The 26,416-nt window shown below is 35.2% G+C and overlaps 4 protein-coding genes and 1 non-coding gene across 5 annotated transcripts in view; 1 reads left to right on the forward strand and 4 right to left on the reverse strand.

The window, feature by feature from the left end:
* Window positions 1–3,293: 3,293 nt before the first annotated feature.
* Window positions 3,294–6,141, reverse strand: LOC110420797 (Concanavalin A-like lectin protein kinase family protein). The gene has a single exon (XM_021434171.2). It carries the CDS (start codon window positions 5,968–5,970, stop codon window positions 3,826–3,828), a length of 2,145 nt encoding a protein of 714 aa, XP_021289846.1. The 5' UTR covers window positions 5,971–6,141; the 3' UTR covers window positions 3,294–3,825.
* A 5,077-nt stretch (window positions 6,142–11,218) lies between these two features.
* Window positions 11,219–13,586, reverse strand: LOC110420518 (Peroxidase superfamily protein). The gene is made up of 5 exons (XM_021433869.1): window positions 13,452–13,586; window positions 12,666–12,814; window positions 12,384–12,572; window positions 12,097–12,262; window positions 11,219–11,760 (listed from the first exon to the last, which is right to left on the reverse strand). The coding sequence occupies exons 1-5, from the start codon at window positions 13,537–13,539 to the stop codon at window positions 11,354–11,356; spliced, it is 999 nt and encodes a 332-aa protein (XP_021289544.1). The 5' UTR covers window positions 13,540–13,586; the 3' UTR covers window positions 11,219–11,353.
* A 3,692-nt stretch (window positions 13,587–17,278) lies between these two features.
* LOC110420588 (uncharacterized) lies at window positions 17,279–18,616 on the reverse strand. Its single transcript, XM_021433957.2, has 2 exons — window positions 18,250–18,616; window positions 17,279–18,114 (listed from the first exon to the last, which is right to left on the reverse strand). The coding sequence occupies exons 1-2, from the start codon at window positions 18,511–18,513 to the stop codon at window positions 17,575–17,577; spliced, it is 804 nt and encodes a 267-aa protein (XP_021289632.1). The 5' UTR covers window positions 18,514–18,616; the 3' UTR covers window positions 17,279–17,574.
* Window positions 18,617–19,049: 433 nt separating this feature from the next.
* LOC110420857 (MLO-like protein 3) overlaps window positions 19,050–26,416 on the reverse strand; it is an 8,246-nt gene continuing 879 nt past the window's right edge. The window contains exons 4-19 of the mRNA XM_089784285.1: window positions 24,720–24,812; window positions 24,495–24,626; window positions 24,364–24,421; window positions 23,965–24,263; window positions 23,731–23,847; window positions 23,401–23,461; window positions 21,295–21,383; window positions 21,038–21,179; window positions 20,907–20,997; window positions 20,710–20,759; window positions 20,597–20,637; window positions 20,345–20,518; window positions 20,211–20,246; window positions 20,029–20,096; window positions 19,879–19,939; window positions 19,050–19,789 (exon numbers count right to left, since the gene is read on the reverse strand). Of these exons, the coding sequence (XP_089640411.1) occupies window positions 19,457–19,789; window positions 19,879–19,939; window positions 20,029–20,096; window positions 20,211–20,246; window positions 20,345–20,518; window positions 20,597–20,637; window positions 20,710–20,759; window positions 20,907–20,997; window positions 21,038–21,179; window positions 21,295–21,383; window positions 23,401–23,461; window positions 23,731–23,847; window positions 23,965–24,263; window positions 24,364–24,421; window positions 24,495–24,626; window positions 24,720–24,812 (1,845 nt within the window). The 3' untranslated portion in view covers window positions 19,050–19,456. The remainder of the gene's footprint in view (window positions 19,790–19,878; window positions 19,940–20,028; window positions 20,097–20,210; window positions 20,247–20,344; window positions 20,519–20,596; window positions 20,638–20,709; window positions 20,760–20,906; window positions 20,998–21,037; window positions 21,180–21,294; window positions 21,384–23,400; window positions 23,462–23,730; window positions 23,848–23,964; window positions 24,264–24,363; window positions 24,422–24,494; window positions 24,627–24,719; window positions 24,813–26,416) is intronic.
* TRNAA-AGC (transfer RNA alanine (anticodon AGC)) lies at window positions 26,223–26,294 on the forward strand. Its single transcript has one exon. It is a non-coding gene; the product is annotated as a tRNA-Ala (tRNA).

Genomic DNA, 26,416 nt, shown 5'->3' on the forward strand with positions numbered 1-26,416 from the left:
AACCCTTCTCTCCTCGCTTAAACCTAGAGATTATAGGTCAAAATCAATTAAATCGTTCAAAATAAAACCTCACTGAACATCACTCTCATTACGATTATTTTGATAATGTACCAACGCATCATTTATTTAATTATTAACAAGCCAAAGACTTTTATTTTTTTTCTTCGTTTTTTTTCCATCAAAAGATTTTATCCGCTGAAAGAAAGCATCCGATCCAGCAGAAAAAATTGAATGTGTAGCGAAAGATTTTCACCACATGGAAGGAAAAAAAAACAGAATTAGTTGATAATTTGCATGCAATAACATCTTAATGTTTCATTAAAGAATCAATCAACATGCAAAAAAATTATCAGCATGTAAAATTTTCAAAAATTAATATCGAAATTAAAATTCGAAAGCCACCAGATCGGCAAGATAACAAGCAATAAGATAAGGAAACAAAACCAGATCTCTAAATTAGAAGGATAAATTCGAATTGACTTAGCACGGATCTCGGAGAAAAGCCACTGAAATTGAGATTCAAAGGGAGGTTCGAAAAAATGAAACAAAAACGAAAAAAGTTATGAAGACACCAAGCGACCAAAGGAGGGACGGACCTTATCGCCGAACTCGAACTCCGCTGACATGGCCGCGAACTCAACGGTGGAGCTCTCCTCACAGCACGAATTTGTACCGAAGAAGGATCCAGAAATTGGAAATGATCAGGAAGACCGGTCTCAGGAAATGGAGCTGACTGTATTTATAGCGGGACTGTTTTTAGGCGTTTGCCTTTATGCACAAACCTTTTTCCATGTGTCAAAGTCGAAAACCCACTTATGCCAACGGACCCAACTGTGTTGGGCTTCATGTCTGAGCTGGCCTGTATAGTAAGCCCAGATTACTTTTATCTCCTAAATTGAGTATCTGTGTGACAATTTTATTTACATGATAACCGTTTTTAACAAGTTATATCTATTTGATCACTAAATGAAATAAATAAAAATATAATATTTAAAAAAACTATTAAACTATTTAAAAAAATTTTAAAAATATTTTTTTTATTACATTCAATTAAATCCTTAACATTATTTCACATCTGCATGCCATTTTCATAATTTATCATGATATGTCAACATAACATATGACATAAAATATCAAGTTATATTAATTAATTAAACATTAATTATAAGGTTGATTTAATGTAATACAAGTATACATATTTATTTGAATTTTATTAAATAATTTAAAGGTGATTTTAAATACATATAAAATAAATGAGCAGTAATCATTTCTTTTCTTTTTTTGTTTTTTTCTGATTGACCAGTATCATACAAACTGGGCTAAGTGTTCCCAATGCCCATACATAATCCAACAATTAAATAGGGGAACAACAGAAATTGACGGCAAGATGGAAAAGAGCAGCCCAAGATGAAAGGAGAAATAAGACGTTGGAGTGAGCAAGCCCAGGGAGTTTTATCCTATGAGATGGATCACACAAGATAACATGAAAGCTCTAATGTCATTAAAGCAAGAAATCTGACGTCAAATATTCCAATCTAAAGAGGTTTGCGCACATCAATAGCCAAAACAGTGGGGACATTGAAACAGAGAAGATATTGTATATACATATTTGAAAAATCATTAGACAGGGACTGGTACCAAGAAAACATTGGTCACTATCAAGTTACACTGTTAAGAATGCTTAATCCATGTGGTTGTGGGTTAGCGTCGAAATCAAAATCCCGCAGGTGAGGTCTGACTCCTCCTGTTGTAAAGTGGAAACATCCAAAACCACCTCCCTATTCTACCCAATTTGTTGAATAAATAAATCAAAGTCTAATAGCAACTGCAGCAGTGGATCATGTTTTTTAATGTTGATCCCCTTTACCCAAACTTTTTTTTTGTATAATTAAATGATTATGAAGTAGATAGGAATCTTTATTTTCTGCTAAGAAAAACGTTCTACTAACGGGAGATGGTTCTCTACCATGGCGTAAAATAAATGGTCATAATCAATTTGTCATGATCTGACATGAGAATGGCAATGAAGAGAAGAGGGAAAGCGACAAACCCTGAATAGGGAGAGCCTTGAGTAGCATTAAGGAAAAGAAGGATAAATGAGATTCAATTCATTTACAAATTGAGGGAAGGTGTCGTGGTTCATTTCAAAATCTGCATTTTTCAGGGGTAGAGGCCTATGGGGGTTCGGATCGATGATGGAGCTGACAAGATTCTGAGTTAAAACCTGTTAAGAGGGTCGTACCGTACCCAATGTCGGGGTCAAGTCACATTTCACTATACATAAAATTTAGAGCTGGTCAGGCACTCAAGAGGTTTGGTGGTGGCTGTTTTTATGTCTGAATAGGGCGCGATGCACGTCTGCAAAAACCCATGACATCGAATGAAAACAACGCAAAATACAAGCATGGAAAAAAAAAGGAATTCCCGATGGTAAATGAGCTTTGTCTGCATATGAGGTCGAGATTGCGGGCACATGCAGGGCTGTAACAATAAACTCGTGAAAGGGGGAGTTTCGTTTGCAACTCTATTAAAATGGAAACGAGACATGAACTTGGTAAAGTCCAATCTATCATTGACCGGGATACAGGAAAAAACCAGCCATTTATCTCTGGTACAAGCTGACAGGACTCGCTGTACCTGGGCGACAGAGAGCATAAAGTTTTGGGGGCAGAATTTCACTGGCTTTTTTGCCACACGTTGAATCTGGCATAGGAAGAGGCCTCCGAGCCTCAATCTGCAACGTCAATAAGCTTGATAAACAGTGAAAGGAATTGTCCTTAGGCATCTTGAGATTGTGATATCTTTGTATTAGAGTTGCTTATTGTGAAAATTGTGCAAATTAAATAAAAAAGAAAAAAGAAAACAAATGTTTAACTTGTGTTTTGATTTCAATTGCTGCTGCTGTTGCCATGCCCGTTTGTTTGGTTTTAACCCTGGAGGAGGGGTGTGTGTGCACTATCCGGAAAGAGAAAAGCCAGCTTAATCCCCACTTTCTGAAGCAATTTTCATATTTATGCCTTTGAAAAAGATACAAAAGAGACATGCGTCTACATAAAGTCTTGAAGAAAAGGTAATCAGAACTAAGATTAGATGAACTTTATTTCATACCTTTTTCTCCAACAACCACCCCATGCAATTGCTTAATCATGTTTCTTATTACCAAAGTTGAAATAAAATTTAATGAGAATCAACTTTTCCTTTTTATCTGTCTGCGTTGGATGTCAGCAGGATGTTAATTTAAATGTAAACAAAAAATTATATAGTAGCAATTTGTGCATGAGGGCATGGAAAAGGGCAAAAACCAAACCCTGATGATAGTTTGAAATTTTATTGAAGGGAAAAGAATAATAATAATAATGATAATGATTCCTTCCTTGATTTCTTTGATCTAAGATCCAGACCAACCGCCGTTGAAGAAGTCTCATAAAAGTCAATAATAAAGAAGGGACCTTTTCTCACTATACTTTACCAAGCCTCTACTCAAACTCGTGTCCGCTTTTGACAATGGGGATTGCTTGTGAAAGCAACTAGCCAACCTTCCACAAAGGAAATACTCATCCATATTGGAGCAAGAAAGTGACTGCCACCATTTTCCTTTGTCCCCAACAGTTGTGAGTCTCCCCTCCCTTTTCTCTGATGGTACCATGGATGACATTAATATGATTAATAACACTAAATTTGCCTATCCCCAAAGCCACTGAACTTTTTGTGCTTACATTACATGTTATTGTGTCATACATACATAAACAAAAGAATAATATATATGAGTTAATAAACAAAGATTCGGGAATCCCCACAGCCCTTGAGTTTTTTGGTCTTTTTTTATTACGCCAGATCAGTACCAATGTAGCTATTTTGTGAGGAGGAACTGGAAAGGGTAATCATGCCATTGTAGTCAGATACACTGTCCTGCAAGCTCAACAATAGGTGAGAAGTGCTGAAACTCATTGAAGGCTTAGCTCTTGGGACAATAGGGACCTCAGCTTCACCCACCAGCATCTGGACCACGCTCCTCATTGTGGGTCTAGCCAGTGGGTCAGGGTGTGAACACGCTAACCCAACCAAAAGCACCCTCCTCATCTCAGGCTCATCAAATTGGCCTTCGAGTCTGGCATCAGCCACCGTTAGCAATCTCCCTTCTCTGTGCAAACTCCAAACCCATTCCACCAAATTGCCACTCACACCAACTTTTGCTGCCGCATTAGCATCTCTCTCAATCGGTCTTCTTCCGCTAGCCACCTCCAGAACCACAGCTCCATAGCTAAACACATCGGTTTTGTCGGTTGCTCTTCCTGTTAGAAGATACTCAGGAGCCAAATACCCCATTGTACCTGCAGCCACCGTGGCATCTGGCGATTTATCATGCTCAACTTGCCTTGCTAAACCAAAATCTCCTAGCTTTGCATTGAACCCTTCATCCAGCATTATATTGCTGGTCTTAACATCTCTATGAATAACCTGGTGATCACACTCTTGATGCAAATAGGCCAAAGCAGAGGCAACTCCTAACAAAATTTTCTGCCTATGAGGCCATGGCAAAGGCGTTCTGGCTTCAAACAATGCTTTGTCAAGACTCCCATTTGGCATTAAATCATATACTAATAAAATTTCCCCTTTCTCATGGCACCATCCTTGCAACCTTACAAGATTTCGATGCCTAAGAGTCCCAATTATTGACAACTCAGATAAAAACTCATTCTTCCCTTGACTACTATGACTACATCTCTTCACAGCCACAATGTCGCCATTATCCGGCAAAATACCCTTGTACACAGTCCCAAATGCACCGTGACCAATTATTCTATTAGCATTGAAGCATCTCGTAGCTGCTTTCAGCTCTTTATAACTGAACTCTTTTGGCATTTTGATAATCTCCGATGCAAAAGACTCAGATTTCTTCACATGCTTGAACTTTTTAGAATAAACCCATATAAGAGCCCCAGCAAACAAGGCTAAAAAGAAAGCTCCCGCAGTTACCACTCCTGCAACCGCCCCTGGACCTTGCTTACAGAGCTGGTTATGACAAGAAGAAGAAGACTTACTACTCTTCTGTTGAGTGCTGGTAACCGAATCAGAACCTGAAGGAGCCAATGAAGGTGGCGGTGATTTAACAGAATTAGCCGTTGGGTTCATTAAACTAGCCGTTGGAGGCGGAGGAGAATATATTGACCCTGACCCAGAACCAGAATTTGACTCAAAAGATGCGCTAAAACTCCACCATTCTATACTATGAACCTCCGTGCTTCCTTGGGTTGAGCCTGAAAATCCTACGTACATGAAATCATTGACATATTGATCAAGATTTAGCGCAAATGATAACATAGGCTCCTTAGGCTTTAAATTTGAGTAGGAAACGGAGATGTTAAAAACTCCAATCGAAGCGTCGTATTCGATCCATGAATTAACGAGATTGCCACTCTTTAGATCAATATCCAAAGCTGCCAAGTCACCAACTTGAGAAGAAACCACGCTGTTGAGATCCAAGCCAACGTGGTTTCCATTAATGTCCTTGAATTCTACGTCCATGAGAGTGTCGAATTCCACCGCGACGAAACCCGAGGCCTGACCCTGATCATCGAGGAGTCCCAAAGAGCCACCGCCGGCGCCGACGAAATCACCATCAGGGGAAATGACAAAGGCTAAACCGCCGCCGATGGAGGAAGGGTTGAGGTTGGTAATGGAGAAGGAGAAGAAGGTGGAGAAGCTACAAGGATAGTGAGTTCCCGGTTGCCTGAATCTCACCGGTTTCGAGTATAATGCTCTGCCGGAGCCGGAGTAGGGTACTTGGAGGTCGCGAGTGAGTCTCACGCTCCCATTGTTTAAGTGAGCATCTCCAAGGAGTTTCAGGCTGCTGAGAGTTAACGTCCCGAAATCGAACTCGGTCGTTGCAATGGTTTTGTTGAAGTTTAAGACAACACAGAGGAACAGAGCAAGAGAAACGGATGTGACCTTGTAAGAAAGTGGCAACATTATTGTTCAGTTTCTGGTTATTGTCGAAACCCCATTAGCAAAAGAAAAGAAAAGGAAAGATATCTATTTGGACTTTGGGGATGAGATTTGTCAGAAGAAGAAGAAGGGATGTTGCAAAATTCACGAGCTTTGAGAGAGGGGGAGGGACGGAAGATGGGGGAGGGTATATCTCCTTGGCTTAAAAACAGAACAAAGTTAAGGAAACAAACAAGGAATACTGTGAGGGACAGTGAGAGAATCCAAGGGAGATGAGTGAAACACGACAGGTGGATCGGTAACGCGACACGTGGTTTTTGGCAACGGTTATTTTCTTTCCCGGCGACTAAAAGAAGAAAAAAAATATACTAAAAAGATGTAAGCTTTTCTTTTCACACTCTCGCTCCTTTTGCAAGGAACTCTGCTGCACGTGGCTGTCAAAATGCGTGGGCTTCACGCTCTGATGTATAACTTTGGCTGCGGCCTGCGAAGATGGGGGAGGATGGCTTGTTGATTCAGTCATCAAGGAGTTTGCACTGTTCGCAGGCTGCATTAATTACTTGGTTCATTACTTAGCTTAATTAAATCCAAATTAGTGTAACTAATTAGTAACATATTAAATGTGGTTTTTAGCATTCTAATGACCCAATATATGAGTTGTTCTTATTTGTTGGTATTTAATACTTTGCTAAACACTGGATCATCTAAAGGAGTCGAGTCTTGTATTGCTTGATTTTAAGAGTTAATCATTTAAAATGATAAAAAGGTCATTTTGTTAAATGATTGGAAATTAAAATAAAAGGTTAAAACAAAAATAATAACAATATTATTATCCGACCAATTAGAATCTGACGAGTGCTAGAGAAAAGCTTTTAATACCCAAAACATTTCACAATTTTGAGAAGTCTAGGCAGTTAGAAATGACTCTACACCAATACATGCCGGATATGTGGCAAAAATTTCATCGGCCGTAAAGCGTTTTGGTCGCCTAAGGAATTAGGAGTTTGGATAGGAAGATTTTTTCAGCCAAAGAAAGTTTGACAAGTGGTGTACATGCTTTCGAGGAAGACTCTACCAATATAGGATTTTGATTGGATTGTCAGACAACAGTGAATTTAAAAAATTATATGAAAAATAATTAAAAATTAATTCTAAAAATAATTATATTATATATTAAATATTATTTTTATAATAATAAAAAAATAAAAATTAAAAAGTGACAATCGCTTTCTTAATTTTGTTAGCGTTAACGGATGTATACTTAGTTGATAGATTCATAGACGTCTAGTTAATAGAAATAGTTACTAACTTGGCAATGATATTACTAAAGATTAAGGGGCATATGTTGACCTGTGGTTAAAATTAAGGTGAAAACTACTCGAAAGAAGCAATTAATCAATGGTAAAATTGTGAATAAATCGAAGAAGGCACCATTTGGTTGAATGCACAAGCACAACTTAATTCAACAACTCAAAAACCGAGATTCAATTATCTAAATCCCTTGAATTTTCATCTTAGTTCCCTAGTTGCCTTATATAGTTACTTCTTTCATGCTCTTCCATAGCATTTTCCATGTTTCAAGTATGTTTACCATAGACACTTTGTTATTTGATGAATTTGTGAAAACTCTTTGAGTATTTGTTCCCTCAATTAATGAAAACTCAACACATTGACTTTGAAGTTTTTACAAATCTCACATTTTAAACCTTATTCATTTGAGTAATACATATATTGTGGTTCATTTTAGTTACAATTCAATCCGTCATTTTTTTTTTTGGTGTTTTCTTACTATTAAAGTAGTATTTTGATCATGCACTCTTGATGTTTTTTAGCTTTGTTGCAACTTCAAGATGATTTTCGACTTTAAGAGGATGTCTCTTTTACTAATTAAAACATTAGAACTTAGAAAGTGATGAGCTCTAAAAAATAATTCACATTGTAGTTTTTGAATTTTTCATGTTGTGTAAATTTCAAGTGTCTCATTAACAAATCACATTTTCAAATCAACTTGGTTTTAATTCCATCCTAATTCTAAGGGTTTTCTAAGGTTGTGGTGATCCTTACACACTTATTTTCCATGAAAATTTTAATTTAATTGTATGTATATAAATAATCAGTGATAATTTGCTTGATTCCAAGGAGTAGTACTGATTCCTTACTTTCTTGGTCCATTTGCATTTACCTTTTTTATTTTTATTTTGGGGGTGTAATTTGGATATACATTTATGAGAAAATATTTTTGCTTTGAAAGGTTACATTTACCTTTCTATATACAATTTTTGACATAAACTTAATCAAAAAATATCACACTAAAAAATTTACTTATCAATTTAATTAAGAAAATCATTTAAAAAAAAAAAGAGAGTAGGTAATCCAAGGTGGGGTGCATTCTTCAACCTTGAACTCTGACTTAATTACCTAGTAAAAGTTGTTGCCACATAAATCAGTAGTAGTATATTTTTGCAACTAGAACATTTTTAATCCACAGCCCTACCATTGAGACTTTTCATTACCCTTTTTTCTAGAGAAAACAAGATTAGCTGCACATTTTCTAACACTCAATGACCCACATTTTCTTTCCAAAATTAAAAATGACCCACATTTAACCCTTTTGGGTTTTAAAGCTATTCCCATTAATGATCACATAAATAGGGGAAAAAAAAATTTCAATAAATTGGGTTCGTGTCGACACGCACTTTAAAAGGAGCGTGGGCCATCCTTTCACCCAATCTCTAAGCTAGACAGTCAGTTAAACAGAACAAAGTGCACGTGACTTTAGTCAAAGAAAAATACTTTTTACGCCATTGCCATTGCCGACCAGACTCGGTCTAATCTAAAGCCTCTATGGTGGCTGTATTGCATTTAATTACAAAATTGCCCTACTAAAAATAACTTTGGTTAACCGGTTAATGTTATTTCTTTTTTTTTTAATCCAAAGAACTGATAATTCAAAGATCACCAGTTAGATAATACTGTTTTTTTTTAATCAAATTTGATTATTTTATTTAATATTATAAAATTTGATACAAAATTTCAATTACAATAAAAAATATGATCAAAATAGATTATATAAACAAAAACTCAATAAAATTTTATCAACATAAACACATCTTAAAAACAAATTTTCATCTTAAATTGTATCATTACAAAATAAAACATCCCACAAATAAACCAACAAATGAACATGGTCAAATAGTCATACAACCTATAAATCTAGGAACAACTCACACCATAAACATAAAACATAAAACAAAATTATCACTACCAAGAAATATCTCCACCATCTCGGAAATCATCAAGAGCAGAACACAGTGAAAAGAACACTACAAAACACCATCAACCCTAGAGTTTTCAAGGACAAAGCGCACAAGTGAGATAATATTAATGAAGTAAATAGTTTTAAAATGTATATTTATTAAAATTTACCTTGATAACATAGTTAAAAATAATTTAAGTCAAAGTTAAGAAAAAAATTAGCCTGAAAAAATCTGATCAAAATATTATATATGAGACGAAAAGAGGTAATTTATCTTATATTAAACTTGAAATACCTTTTTACTAAAAAAGGAATCTTATCTTAACTTGAAGATTTGAGAAATTTATCAACCATAAACATCCTTTTTCATTAGAAAACTAAAAGAAAATTACCTAAGGTGGTATGGAATTACCATTATTCATAGTTAGGTTAATTTTGAATATATGATTTCTTCTAAATTGCATACATCTTATCCTAACATAAGCAATCATAATTATCATGAAGAAAATTACAAAAGCTGCCTAAACTGCGCACTAGGCATAATCTGCCACGTCATCTTTCCAAGTCACCGCATTGAAATCAACGAGAGCCCCCTGTCACGGCTTTTTTTGGAAATTTTGCGTGAGATGGAGAGTTTTTCAACTTACGAGTTTGATCTGATCACTTTCACATTGATTGCTGCGCTGGACTGTAGAAAATCGATGCCATTTTTTATTTTTTAATGGACAGAATGGAACATAAATGTATTATACTGCATGTGGTTGGGCCCACAATTCAAGCCCACTTGATCTGGGCCCTACGTTAGGTGGGCATGCACGAGCACTAGCACGAGACATCCAATCATTGATGATTTGTCCTTACGTTGCATCGGACGGCCCCGGTGGAGCCATGGGAATGGAGAACTTTCATTTAGCTTGCAGATCAAACATCAAGCCTTCCATTTTAGGATCACATTTTTAGTCCATGATTAGTCATTACTTATTACCCAATGAATGATTTTTCTATTTTTATTCAATTTTTTTATTTACTAAAATTGTTAAGAAAACGTAAATCTAAAGACACATACACTGAAGAAAATTCTTCCTTGAAATAGTTAATTGGGGACCCGGGGTACCATTTGGATGTTACCTCTAGAATTTGCTCTGTTTTATGTTGACAAACTATTGTTGTCAGATTGTCATCAACAGTGACTGAGAAAATAAATCATATTGTTTCCTTAAAATTGTTTCAAAATTAACAATTATTAAGTGTTTTCTTTGTACTAATTATGAACAAGAGTTATGTTTTTCTTAATACTAATTTTGATAGTACAATAATGTCGTGGTAGCTGGAGATGGTTTCATTTTAATACTATAACTTTTATATATATCCAAGAATTCTATTATCTACAACACGTTTTCTTTTTTGGTGTTTTCGCAAACAACATTTTTTTAGACTGTGCTGAACTATGAATATCAAATTGGCTAATATTTGTTTTATTTCAATTAAAACATGGGTCTTGGGATTGGGATTTGGATTTTAGGTCATTATTATTTATATGGCACAGGTTTTACGTTAATAAAAAATAAGATAAGTTTTGAATTTATAAGTAAAAATTTTTTTTTACATGATAAGTACGTTGTTGAGTTAAAAATATAGACTTGTAATAAATAGTATCAAAGTGTTTATAACTTTTTACTGATTTAGAATTTTTACGAGAGATATCAAAGTTAAGGTAAGTTAAGATTACAGTGAGTCATTCTCATATACGTGCGAAAGAGTTAGTATAAAATTGAATCATCCACGGGTAAAAAGTCAATGCCAAATAAAATAGGGTAGAATATTACGGATTCTACACTATTGAAAAAAATATGTGTTTTAAATTTAAAAATAAATATTTTCATCCAGCTAGTGCATACTCAATTTTTTCTTGGGCTGGACTTGCCCTTCTTTTGGACCGTATTGATGGAAACTAGATAGGCCGAGGCCACCAAAAAGTAAAGACATAGCAAGAAAAGGGCTAGGCCGGGGCCCATATAATCACAATTATCAGAAAGGTTTATTGCATCGCAAATATATAACTCGTAAGATGCAAGCACGAAAACGAAAACTCTTCCTTTCTTCTTAAGCATGCTAAAAGGAAACTTCATTGTTTATTTTAACATCATAGTGTTAATCACTGTTCACATAGCGGCAATCCTTTCTAACCTCTGCTTGATCTCCTGTAAGTGGATTATTCTCGGATAACAACAGCACAGCTCTTGCGAATTGGTCATGGAAATATCCGTTATCAGCAGCCATTTTCTCCACAAAAGGGGACGTGGTTGGATCAGATGTCAACTGCTGATCTACCAAGAGCAGTCCCTTGTGCTCCAGCAAGTTCCTGTAGTACATATTGTCAAGAATCATTGGCGTTTTACGGTCGTTTCTTGCGTATAACACCGCCTTCGGATCAGGGTCCGGTGATGGGCACCTTCCTTTGAGGTACTCGCCGTAGTGAGGGTCCAATGTTGGATCAACCGTGGGGTAGAGCCTGTGCACGAAATTTACACAGTGAACTCGGCCTACCGAATGAGCTCCTGCATAAGAATAAGACAAGTTTACGAACTCAATTGAATTTCAGTGAATGGATTATACATTAAAGGATTTTGTTAGGGATAGAGTGCTCTCAAGACCCTCTTTACAATTTTTATATTAAGTAATATCTTCTCTCAACGTTAACCCTCAAATACTATTTTTAATATAAGACTATTGTTATAAATAATAATTTAATCTTAAAATGTGTTTTTCCTTAGCAAAGTTTATATGAATTAATGAAGTTGGGTATTGAGTCAGTTAAGTGGTTGTAAATTAAAGCAGAATTTTTTTTTATGTGTTAATTGCAGTGAAAGGGCAGAGAAGATGCTTTCATGTACCAAATAAAGCTACTGTTCCTTCGGTGTCAATGCCAATGGATTGAAAGCGAGAAAGCACCAATTCCATTGTATCATTGTGGTTGGGGATGGTACTCTCTACCTCTGTCAGGTAGCTTTCCTTGCTATCTTTCCTGCCAGTTTTCATTTCAATGCGTGGTCCTCCAAGCTGTAACATATTATAAGCCATAGCTTAAACGTTTGTAACTTTACTTGTATTAATTAGTACTACTTTATACAATTGATTTTTGGGAGAGAAAAAGGAGAAATTCAGATTTGAGAATACGCACCAAGACAATGCCATCTCTAGCAGAAAGAGAGACGATGTCAGCACAGGAAACTGTCATTGGACATTCTTTCTCAAGAGCATGTTTGATTGTCTCAACGTACTTGAAGTTTCTCATCCCAAAACTCCTATCGGATAGTTGTTCTGACTGGATTCCATTCACTGTCTCCAACAACAGGGATGCATCGCATGACTACATCGACAAAGCAGCTTCGTTATTCTACTAAGACTAATATGAATCGCCACTAGTAATACTTGATAATATAGTAGTAATTAGTATACATACCTTCACCATGCAGTCATGGAAGAGATTCCTAACCCAAGAAACAGCTGTATTTCCATGTTTATCGTACAGCTTGGTGACTTCTTGTTTGATGATCTCTTCAGCATTTGGGCAACTTTCAGCATAGTAGTTCAATTGGAGATCGCTTTTGCCTGCATCAAAAATCAACAAAAACTGTTTGCATTAGTAATTCTTCCATTTTTGTCACCTTAGAATTAGTTTTCATTCAACATGGAATTAAATATTGCTATAGGTTACGGTCGTAGTACACCATCGTGACATGAATCTATATTTCTAAGTAATTTAAAGGGTTTTGTCCCTGTAATAAGAACTTAGGAAGGAAAGATATTGGGTTTGTGTCAAAAGTAATTGTCTTGATAAAAAAAAAAAATTCAAGCTTTACCTTAAGAATTAAGATTTTTACTCATATCTCATTTCATATTTATTACTTGAACATTGAAGTTCTAACTTAATAATAAAGATCTCTGCTCAAATCTCACCTCACTTATCACTTAAGTTTAAACTTCCCTCAAACTTAATAATGGGATATATGTAACCACTAAAGTCTAGCGTCCGTTTAATTACTGCTATTAGATCATTTTTTTTTTGTTGAAATGGGAGAAAGGGTTTGAGTCTTATTCTTTAGATAAAAAAATTATATATCAATCAATAAATTAAATGTTTGAGTGTTATTAGACCATACTCTTGATCACATGAATATAAGGTTATACGAGTTTGATGGTATGAAACATATAGCAATAAAACATTAAAATGAATGAAACAAAGTACCTAAATGAAACTGTAGGAGTAACGGTAATAACAGAAATATAAAGCTTGAGCAACAATGGTGTCTGCAGGTAGCCATCTTTTCTAGCATTTAGCTTCTTTCTTTTCTCTTGCCTTGTTGGTGTGATCAAACTCTAAGAATGTCCCAAGGCTTATATAGAAAGAGCAAGAACAAAAATAAGAAAGCCCTCTCCACTACGCCACTTTCTTTGACCTTTGGGCCACTTCCTCTCCTCACGCCGTCACGCGGGCGGCACCCCACCCACTACGAAGCAAGTTTTTCCTCGGTGTTTGCTGGATACATCAATTTTGTCATCGTTCACATCTTTAAGCATCCTATCTTGAATTCGCCATTGAATTTATTTATGGAATTATTTGATTAAGAAGAAAAAGAAATTGTTGGTTTCCTCATTTATAGTTGGTTCCGTAGAGTTTTTAAATTAATTGCTTAAAAATAAAAATAAAATATTGGTTTTAATACGGTAAGTTCTTCTAATTTCTGTCCACTATAATGCATGATTTGTTATTATAAAACTGAAATCTTGCTCTGCCAAATCAATTATGTCGATGCTGAGACCCCATCTAGAAGTCTAGAACTATATATAATATATATGAATAATTCATATATACCATTGTTTAAATTGCTGAATGCTTACAGAATTAATTAGTTCACATGCAGCTGCTCCATCTCCATGGCCAAAAGAGAAGAACATAATTAATTATATATAAAAACTATTATATATAAAACAAAAAAATTTTATGAAAAAAAAGAGGGGAAAGTTCTTGAGCAATTTAGGGAGTCCTATTTCTTACACTTTCTAAAAGAAGTTACAAATTCCACTTTGATGCATTGATGTTCATTTTTGAGTACATTGTATCTGTTAAGATATTTGATTTAAAATAGTAAATGCATATATTTTTTGAATATAGAATTAAATTTGATCATTAAGATACAAGCAAAGAGTTTGAGTTTTTGGTTACGGAGAACGTCAAAGAGTATGAGTTTGGAACCGAACCTTGAAAAGAAAGAAAACAACACAATATTTAGGTAAAAGAAAAAGAGAGCTGAGTTTAGGCATCATGAATTTTATATTAATAAAAAATATAATAAATTTTTTTTTATTAGATAGTCGTGTTTTTGAATTGAAAATATAAATATGTGATAAGTGGTATAAAATTAAATCTATCCAAATCTTCATTGATTATGTAAAATCTCTCGTAAAAGATATCAAGATCGAAATAGACTTAAATCAAGATGAATCTCTCTTTTAATAAGTGAAAGAGTAAGTGTAATAAGATAAAATGTTATGAATTTTACATTAATAAAAAATGAAACGGGTTTTGAGTTAATATATAAAGTTTTCCTTCACTTAATAAATGTACCTTTTAAATTAAAAACATAAACTTATAATATAAACATTAAATAATATTTTAATGTCGAATCAGAAGTGAGTATAGCCACCCCATTGCCGTCCGAGGTAGGTGGCAATAAGCATGAATATGTGGATATAGTGCTACTTTGTTTATCTTTTAATTATGTTAACAAGATGGAGGAAGTCGAGACGTAACTATAAATAAAGTAATTGAGTAAATTTTAACCTCTGAATATGGAGTCCCATGTCACCCCCCATTCACTAAATCCAAGTGGATTTGTGTTATTATTGGATAGAAAATAAAACCCACTACTTCTCTTACACACACATATAAAAAAACATTGGCTTTTGACTTAGAAGAGATAGAAATAATTGGTTTCAAAGTGATTAGTGGGAGATCCAAATAATTTAAAGTAGTGGTTTATATTAAGAGAGAGCTTATGAAATTTTTCATCATATATAATTATAGACGTGTTTATATATATATATATATATATATATAATTTTTTATTATTATTCTAGCTTGAAGATCGATGAATTTAAAAGCTTAAGCAAAGCTTCATGTGAATATGACATAGCAATTCCTCATTAACTAATATTTTTATGTGGATGTGGTATTAAAATTTGTCAACGAGTTAGAGTTAAATCATTTCTAAAATATTTTAATACAAGTTAGTGGTGAGAATAATTTGTTCTTGAATTTTTTTAATACTTTTGTTATGTATTTTCTTCTTATTCCTTACTCCTTTGACTATGCATAAGAGACTGGCAATTCTAATCTATTTGGACTGCATTATTATTATTATTATTATTTTTTAAAAAAATAAAGAAGGACCACGAAGAAATGGATAAGCATAGTTGACATCACAGATAATAATTGAGTGCTTTTCTATTTTAATAAATTTGTTTGCTGCTTTATTAAGACATTAGCCTATGGTTTCTTGGGACTTAGAAGTTAAACCCAATTATAATTCGGGTTCCATTCTAGACACCGAGGGCTGTTTCTTGAGTTATTTAGACTTCGGCCCATTGCTTGTTTTCATTCGACTCTTCCTGAATCCATTCGTTCTTCGTCACTGCAATGGTTCTTTAGACCTCGGCCCATTTCTCTTTTTCTGTCGAACCCATAGAGCAATTTGTCATATTTTTTACTTTTGTTTCTGCGTTTGAGTATGTCTAACAATTAATAAAATATTTCAATAGTTAATTTCAATCTGTACAAAGAGCAATAACAATAATTAGACTAAGCTTGGATTACAAGTTCAACCATTTTACTATTTAGTTGAAATATGTCAATATTGCTTATTGTTGGGGGCTCATTGAATAAGCCCATTTTCTATCCTCCAACATGATCATAGTGTTAGAACATAGGATTACAATAAATATGAATAGTATAATGATTTGAAGATGTGTATCGATGTCATTGTTTATAAAATTTTATTTGTTTCTTTAATAGTGTGTAAAAAGTTTATAAACGATAAATTTTGAAAATACAATGAAAACTAATGATTGATTATGTTTTACATTTACTAAACCAATTCACTGAAGAATTCCATTTAAAGACAATTACATATTTGTTTTCTATTTGTTTGTATAGATATAGTTAATAGTTAATTAACAATCAAGACTTGAAAAACCTAACCATTTTCCAATTTGATCTTTAGTCCACTTTAATTCAACTATTAACTTATGCTTATTAAAAACGTCCAACACATTGATTCAGAGAAACAAAGATGAGGCCTTCCACTACTTGGCCTGGCAACAGGATTGTTTGTGAGGCATGTACGCTTGAGTTCAGACCCAAGCAACCCCTCCTCCATCCCCAATAGTTAACTTGTTAAGAAGGATAACAAACAAACAAAGATGAGATAGTTTGAACTTTGAAGGAAGTATGAAGTACTTTAACTGACAAAGAGGGTTTGTAGAGGGCATGTTGTCCACAAATGCAAGTTGTCCTGTCCGAGAGTGGTTTGTAGAGGGCAAATAATTCTTTCACCTTCCCAAAATAACCCAGAAAAAGGAAAAAAAAAATACATTCCCATGGTATGATCTGCAGTCCACAGAGTACTAAGTTGTTTTCTTAGCTAGCATGGGACGACATGTTTAAAGCTGCCCCAGCCAAGCGTAAAATGATTAGGAACATGGCAAAGTAAGAATGTAGGACAATAAGGATAGGAATTCGTGAAAAGCTATCCCTTTGTCCCCTGATTTGATATGTTACAACATTTGATTTGGAACCTGATTAGACTTAATGTGATGTATATAAAAAGACCTGGCCTCATAAGAAAACAATGATCTAATATGTATGGGCATGGAGAACATGACAGCAACATCTCACTTGAAAACAAACAAAGAAACAACACATGAATAATGCAGCTCTCAAATCAAGTGAAGACAAAACAAAGGATGGAAACAGTGCAATGGGGCTCTTGGCTGCAATTAGAAGCTATCTTTTTGTTATTCTATATCAACCCAGAACATGGTAGGACCGTCCTGATCATCTTCCTTTTTGTTGCCTTATCTCTTCAGCAATTCGGATGACTTAGTAGAACAAAAGAAGAAGATCCTACTTCTGCATTTATCTTAATCAGAAGTAGTTAAAATAGGTGACAGAAAGAGCATTTGGCTCATTGTTTATTTATAGTATACTATCTCATTACAAACTCTTTTTTTTTTACAGTTGCAGCTATGTAGTTGTTGTTTGCTAGATTTGACAGGCTCTTTTCTATGGAGTATTTGACAAGATTTTACACTTAGCATTCCTGCTGAACCACAGATGCAACAGTCCTAGCCCAAAACTTGAGATGTTTCTTCATATCAGCAGCGGCATAGACCCTCGGTACCCTTAGATTCAGCAATGGAGAATCAGGTCTTTTAATCAGCCAAGCCTCTGATAAATATGGTCTAACAACACCGGTCTCCTCTGGTTCAATATCATCATCTTTAGGTAGTTCATCAGCAGCAAGATTCAGTTCAGTTTTCTGTTTAGTTTTGAGAAATCCAAGTCTGAGCAAGCCAGGGACAACACTAATCATTCTTGCATTTAAGTTTTCTTTCTTGAATATAAAACCAAGATCCATGAAACCTTTTACTTCTTCTAGTTCCAAATCTTTCAAGCTCCTACAACTCATGGATTCTTGCAGTTTACCCCCAGGTGAACATGAAGTTGAGTGTCTGTGATTCCTCTGACGTTTTTGGGTTGACGGTGATGAAGAATGTGAACGACTTCTACTACGGCTAAGACTCACTCTTGTTGGTCTTTTCTTCGCTTCTTCCTCTCTTTTAGAATCATCCTATAATTTGTCATCATAGAAACAATACCAAAATGAAAAAAGCAAAAAAATAAAAAAAAAAGTTGGTAACAGCCTGAACTTGGAGACATATATTTGAAGATTGTTGAGGAGCATGGGTGTTTATGTTTTTATTACCGGTGGAGTTAATGGAGATGAAATTGCTGAGTTTTCTTGGTCGGGGAGAGGAGACACGGCCGTTGGGATGTCACCTGGTAGAGATGATAAAGAGAGGCTTGATGATGGGCTTGTAGACGTAGTGGTAGACTCTGAGTTGGGCTGCTGTACTGGTCTGAGGGTTTTAGGGAAATATAGTGAAAAGGGCTCTGGGAACAGAATAATTTGGTGAAACCAAAGACGATCCATGGCTACCACGAGACATAAGGAGAGGTTGTCAGCCATGGAGAGAGAGAGTGTTGTGGGAGGTGGGGGTAGAGATATAGAGCGGGAGAGAGGTTATTTAAAGGGAAAATATGAGTAGTTATCAGCATCATCAATGAGGGGAGGGTCTGTGGTGGTGAAAGAATAAGCAAAAGCAGAGGAATATAAAGGTTAAGTAGTGGAACCTTGGACAATGGAGGATGTGGTCATGAACCTGGATTCCTCCAAGTCCACATCTTTTACTAGCTCAATGACCCTTGGTCCCATGCTTGATGTGGATACTATTTGTTGCATTCATTTAACTCAATTTCAGGGTCATATCCAACCACAGGATGCCATGATAGACTAATAGTGGACCCCCAAAGTGGTCCAAAACCAATCTAGAACAAGCAGGTAGCATAAACTCTCGCAATCCTTGTTTATAATGGAGAAAACATTTATGGTGCTGTTGTCTTAATCATACATGAGGCATAGCTTGCAATCTTTTGTCTCCCTCTCTATTCCCTCATAAAACCTTCAAAAACTTCAAATTAATGTGATTTAATTGAAGCTTCAATTGGGCCAAACCACGTGAGAGCAAATGTGAGACAGATTCTTTCAAGAAACATCTACTAGATACCTGACTCAACCTTTTTTAAGTTTTGAAACTATGCTATGAATCCAACAAGTCGATACAAGTTCGTTCTAGTGCCATTTTATTTTTGGTCCTGTCTTATGTTGTATCATCCTGAAAGGTATATTACTGATTTACAGTGAATTCTGGCAGTAAGGGCCTTAATATTACACAATCAATCCATGTAAACTTTGTCATTACACTATGAACCAGAAACTGGCAGATGCAAACCTCTTTTAAGTGACCGATGTGTGCCTTTTTATGATTGACATAGATCAGGGCATCAGAATAACTTTTTAGACAAAACTGATCTCCCTCTTGCCAGTGGTATGGCTCCATTTTCTCTCCAATCTACCCTTTCCTCAGCATTGGCCTATCTAGTATGACTGGCTGAAATGGACCACGAGAGGAACCTGCTTCTACTTTCACTATTTTGTCTTGTTCTTCAGTGATTCCCCGTTTGTTAGATAAGTAAATGCTTTCAGTCAATGAAGGGCCTGCGAGTGGGAGAGAAGCGAATTCGGCTGGACTACCCCTTCTCGGGCTCCATTCTGTTGACATAGAAGTGTGAGGAGATTGTAGAAGTTCTTGTCTCTTCCTTCTCTCCCTCACATCGGCATGCCATTGCTTGATGATTTTGGTCATTTGATCATCTAATACCTTACCCTTGAATTTTGAACCCATCTGTATACAAACAAGATTAATAATAGCCGTGTTATATTACTAGTGGTGAGTCTCAGAACTAGAAAACATTGTTTTCAGTGGACCTTTACCTGTGTCACAAGTGCATATAGAGGAAGTGTAATATAGCAGCAAAGGACTTGAACTGTGATCCTAAGGAAATCAAGAAAATGAAGATCTTAGAAGTTAATCAATTGCAAAGTTTTAGATCCTCAACTAGTTAGAAACAAAGTAATTCTTACGCTAATACAATCCTTGTGGCAGTGATTGCGGTGTGCTCATGGTAGCAAGAATCAAAACCAAATAGGACCTGAGAATGAAGAAAAGAGATGACAGTTGAAAACAGAACTATAAGTTGCACAGTCTGCAAGATAAAATTTTAACATTTAAAGAGGAAAAGCAGAGTAAGGTTGGATTTACTAACCATTACCCAAATGAAGAAGGCAAGCTCGAAGGCGTTCTGAAAAACAAGCATCAGTTAGTTCAAATTCAAAGAGTTGTCAGGTAAATAGTTTCACTTGTTTCATTTTCCTATTACATTCTATTAAGAAAAGTTACCACAAATAACGCGAAATGTAGAAGAGTAAGAACAAATTGCGGCCGTCCAAACCAGAACAGTTCATCTTTTGGTTGAACTAGAGGGGTTCCCCTGATCACTCTGTTTTGATTGTTGATTTGAAGAGCCATTCGTGCAACAATGACCTCAAGTTTGGTTCCCACAGTTAACACTACCTATAAATCGAGAAAGAATTTGTGAAGACTATACTTGGACCAGAAGAAAATTACAGAGATGCAACTTTTTACACTTACCAGGAGGGGAACATAAGATAACCAAAGATATGCGTGCCAGCCTGATTGATTCCAAAAACCAGAAGATCAAGACATAACTATATAAAGGGAAACAAAGAAAACAAAACACTCACCGTGCACGTCAACAAGCATCAGGATAACAACAACGAACCACATAAGGGGGCTGGCAAAGAGACAGAGTTCCATGTATATTAGCTGATAGTTCAGAAATTGCCAAAGAAGATTAAATATAATTTTCCGGATAAGTCTTTAAATATTTATGTGTTGGCTCATCAGGATTCAAGAAGATTAGATTTATAGATTCAAGAACCTGAGGCTGACCACAATCTTGAAATCTTCATCCAAGGATCGCTCTATGTACTTCTGGAAATCGAAATTACTATACCTCCCGACAAGTGAGCCTGAAAGGTTCATGGAACAATGTATCGATTTAAGTATTAAGGAAAGCATTTCTTATGCTATGTATGCCATAATCAACCTCCATATTTGGAAAAAGTAGCTTGTTTACCGAGATGAAGCCATGCCTTAAAGTCATATAATCAACTTTGGCTACTGAATTAAAGAACTGTCTGAAGAAACATTTCTGCTCCAATTCACAACCATCCAGAGCAATTTATTAATAGAAACACAACCGCAAATATATTGTACTGTTTTATTGGAAAACGTTAATAGTTTATAGAAATAGAATGGCCACTCACAATCCAGAGCTGAATTGATGTTTCTGTGCAAGTAGAAACGTGTCGTCTTCCGAATGTTGTTTGTCTTGTAAATCTGAACCTTTCAGGATCTAGTGAACAGGAGAATTGTGAGAGAGAAAGACAACAGCCCAAAATCTGTTAATCTCTTACACTTGAAAAAAAAAAAAGAAAAACAGGGAAACAGGTAAGAGTTCATCATCTATTTCTTAAGTTCAATCCAATCCACCAAGTTGGTATCAACTATACGAACAACGCATCCAACCTTAAACCAATGAGTCATAAGGGAAAACTGGAGAGCCTTGTTTGTTATATTTATGTGTCCAACTAAGTTATGTGAGGATTGTCTTTTCTGATACCCTGGTAAAATTTTAGGATGTGTATGGTTATGGGTGGAGACCTTTGGTAGCAGCATTTTTTTTTTTTTTTTCCCTTTTTTCTTTCCTCCCCTTCCTTTCTCTCAAACTGATATGCCTCTACTTCTGCGCCATCAGCCTCCCTTTCTTCATCGTTGGCTTTTGCCTCTCCTTTTCTGCCTGTACTCTTATTGCACCAAAACACTCTCTCTTCCTCTTCTTTCTTCTCATGCTAATACCTCTCTTTCTCCCTTTCCTGTAAACCCTTTCTTTTGCCCAAGCTATGTAGATTTGGCTCGTGGATGGTTGTGGATTTATGCCACCAGTGTGTATAATCCCAAGTTGTTGAGAATTTAATGTCCAGGCCGAGGTAAACATATTGGTAGCGGTAAAGACTGCGTCTCTTTCGATCTTGGTGGTTCAATTTGAGTGATTCAAGTTCGTTTTTGCCCTTTTTTTTTTGGGCAAGGTTTTTCTATGTTCTAACCGAACCTACCAGTTTCTCGTTAGTAGCATCGGCACATTTGAACATAACTGGGCAAGATATGCAACAAGGTGACAAAGAGACCGCTCCTAATAGTAATACCATTTTACCAGTTTCTTCTCCTCCTTCTCACCAAGATATGGGCCATTGCAGCAAGAAGCGGAAAATACTGGATGCTGAGGACGAATTACAGTCTTATACCTCCGTTTCAGGACCAATAATTCCATCCCAAGAAAAACAGTTTTATATAAAAATTCTACATTCCCAATTCTCAAGTCCTAGATTATCTTTGCTGTCTTGTTTTTATTGCTGGTGTAAAAATTCAATTCTTGGCAGTAGCGTGCATTCGCAATTGTTCCTCATAGTAAGCATTAAAATGCAGGGCAACTTGCCATAACTTGACCCTTAGAACATGTAAACTGGTCCAACAAGTAAGAAAATGAGGTTTTGAAGATGGACCATTTACTCTGCACTTGCAGGGTTTCACACTTTGTCAGAATCTCATGGTCCACAAAGCCGTTACTTTCGGATGTCAAGCTTTGAAGCCATTTCTGAAAAATAAAAGTCTAGCAGCTAAAGTTTATAATCAACCCTCTTTTTAGACTAGAATTTCTAGCGGGTCTGTTACTTCTTTATTCTTCTCTGCTGTGCTTGTTCCCAAACCAAACCAAACCAAACCAGTTTGTCTACGTCTACTTGATATTTTTCTATTGTTCCTTTATAAAAACGAACGGGATCTAACAGATTCATGGGTGAGAAGTCTTAGATTCAACTGTAGTTACTAGGTAAGGCTTGACATTTGAACAATGAAGAAAAGGGCCACAAGTATACACTTTGGGCAAATTAGCTAAGAGGACTTTCAGCCTGTCTTGTAGTAGAGTGGAGTTGCATGCAAGGCAAAATGATTAATAGGAAGTCAAATCAATAAGGCTCCCAAATCGTTGGTTATTTTACTAGTTAAGGCTTTTACTTTAATGTCAACCTTGCTCCCTTGAGAAACTGTCAAAAGAGTTTATAGACAAAAAAAATAAAATAAAATAAAAGCATATTTCCCATGCGCACTCATGAAACATCTTGGCTAGAAAGAAACTAGGCACATTCACTCAATACTAAATGAAATTGTTGACTTTAGTGGATTCAAGCAAACAATAGATAAATATAATTATGTGTTATTCACTGTTTATTTGGTGGAACTCATTGTTAAAAAAAAGCTATGTCTGAAAAATGATTAGTTAGATGACTTAAGGTTTAAGAATGTTCTTAGCATACCATTAGCGACTTGGTACTCTGTTGTTTGAGTTTCCTTCTCCCATGCTTTCCACCGCCTCATCTACGTTTACCATGAAAACCAAGAGTGAAAAATATGAACAAGACAAAAATCTGTTTCTTATTTTTTTACATATTCGAGAAAAAAAAAAAGACATTCCAATTCAAGATTTTTTATTTAAAAATAAGATGTAATTATAATTAAAATAATATCTCAAACGTCAACTTATTTAAAATTTATCAAATTAATTAGTGAATACATGTAAAGTCTGGTGAAGTTGCAATGAAGTAACAAAACTGATTTTTGTATGTATAATGTTTAAGATGATTTACCTTTGCCCTGCCCAAAGCCATGGTGACAACGCTGTGTACAATCTGCATAACTGCCAGAACAAAAATGAATTTATGTAGCTGCTGTATGCCCTTACTTGTCACTAAGGAAACCTTTCCCTACAAATTTCAAGTCATCAAAAAGCACAAACATCAACAATTATAGGTACAAGTAACCAATTGAGGGAACAAAAAAGAGAGAAAAGAAGATACTATACTAGTATTCAAATTACATACTTCAGAACTGCAAGGATCATCAGCTGCTCCAGACTTAGTTGTAGCTCCATCACCATCAGCTAGTTGCCTATGTATTTGCCATAGAATATCATCTTTGAGGCCACTCACTGATGAGAATCTCCTCCCTGAAGTTTCACTCTCAAAATGCTGATCATAGGCTTGCACTTCTGTGATCTTGGACTTAACTTGCTTGCTACATGGAAGCATGATATCTCCCATCTTTGCGGGTATACATATATGAGAAATTGGCGATTGAGTTGCTGCCAATAGAAGTGACATGAATCCCAAAAGCATCAACTCTGCAAACAAGTAATCAGATGAACCAAATAGGTTAGTATATGTTACACATGAATCATGATTTCAAGTCACAGCAAGGAGGTAGTCAAATTATATTTGAACCTGATTTCAGCTTCTCCACAGCATCAGTCAAGGCAGCTTTTCGACGTCTCTTTAACCACTGCAATGGCTCATCATGTTAGAATCTGAGGATTATATCTCAAAAAAGAAGAAAAAAATTTGAACTCACTCACGTTGGTAAGGAGACGGATGGAGTGTTCCAGGGCAATGGAAATGGAGATGAAAACAAAGCAAACAGTGGCAAGAGCCCATGTTGGCGTGTGTTCAAGAGAGCTAGGAGATGTATTTCCAGCTGCCATGGTTTCCTGCTACTTGAGTTGTTTTTTTTTCCAGTCCAATACAATATTAATAGGTTCAATGTTATGACTGAACAAAGCAAGACTTCGGTGGGAAACTACCGGTAAGTGGTTTTGGTTTCTTCCTTTTCTTATGTTCACACTAAAATCTGATGAGAGGTTGGTTTCCTTCATTGCCATTGTTGACAGCCAATTCTACAATTTCCAAACAAGTGTACTAACAAACAAAACCTCATTGGTTTATCATAATTAATTTGAGGGAAAGAAAATTCAAAATGCAAGACTTTGTTTTGATGAGAGAGGTGTATCTGTCAGTACGTCATATTTCCATTACACCAAGAGCAAATTCATTTTCTTGAAAGAAAAAAGAAATCCCAAAGGAGAAGTAGTGGTGGAAATCAATAGATTTAGATTGCATTCATTTTCTTAATCTCCCATTGAGATTAAGCTATTAAAACATGTATAATTTTAAATGGTTTCTTGCAGGATTCCAGTCAAGAAAGGTACAAGAAATGCTTGGCTGAGTGCATTCCAGAAAGTCAAAGAGAGAAGAAGAGCAACTTCCACATTGTCAATTTTTTAATCTAACAGTTAATTAGGTTTCATAATCACATTATTTTGTTAATTATTTGTATTTCAATCTTTGAATTAAAACATTTTTTTTTCTTTCCTTCTTCATAATTATTGTAATTAAATAGCTTCTGTCTGGAAACAAAGAATGTCAAATTTCTATGTTACATGTTTTTCTTTTTTTTTTCCTCTGGAATAAAGTTTAATATGGTAACTAAGCATCAGAATAAATTACATACGAGTCAATGCAAGCCAACCTTTTAACAGCTTCACAATATTAAGGTATAATATCTAAAAAAAATTTTAAATTATTTAAGAAAATTGAAATAAATTCTTATACATTTATTGTATTCAATAAAGTTTTTATATTTTTATTTTGAGTCAAATAAACTCTTAAACTTTTATTTTGAATTAAATAAATTTTTATAATTAATAATTGATTTAACCAAAATACTATTTGTTATTTTATATCACATGATACTAATGTAATATGCTAATACATCATAATTGATGATTATGTAGCATATTAATGCGACATGATAATATGGACATTTTTTACTTTCCATCTCAGCATCGTATTAGTGTCATGTGAATATAACATAACAAAATGTATTTTGATTAGTAATAATTAACTAATTATTAGTTGTAAGAATTTATTTATTTTAAAATAAAAATACGATGATTTAAATGAATGTGATAAAAGAGTAACGACTTACTTAAATTTTCTTAAATAATTTAAAAACTTTTTTAATATTATGCCAAATATTAATCATAGATGAAATAAGAAGAATTAAAGTATTTTTTGAATCTATTAAATCAGTGATCATATATAAGCCAATACGTCATGCATAAGCATGTCATCAGCCCAATTGCATGTAGAATCATCGGGCGATAAAGATTTTCAAACAAAAATGAAAAATCTTACACAAATGTAAATTCGTACCACATTTGGAAGCCAATGGTTGATTTCACAGTGACAAAAGGAAAACATCAACGGTTCCTGATTGGGCTCAACGACTCAGAGACGGTCAACGAGGGCACTTAGTCTAGTGGTATGATTCTCGCTTAGCGTGCGAGAGGTCCCGAGTTCAATTCACGGAGTGCCCTACTCTCTGTTATTGGGTCAGAATCTATCCCTTTGGGCTTTGTTTGGGCCGATTTAAGGCTTTGGAGAACTTCTACATCTTTGAGCTTAGCAAGTAATGATTGTGGGCTGCTTTGGGCATTGT

The sequence above is a fragment of the Theobroma umbraticum genome, unplaced genomic scaffold (assembly GCF_002168275.2).
Source record: "Theobroma umbraticum cultivar Fairchild unplaced genomic scaffold, ASM216827v3 scaffold_86.0, whole genome shotgun sequence".
NCBI lineage: Eukaryota > Viridiplantae > Streptophyta > Magnoliopsida > Malvales > Malvaceae > Theobroma > Theobroma umbraticum.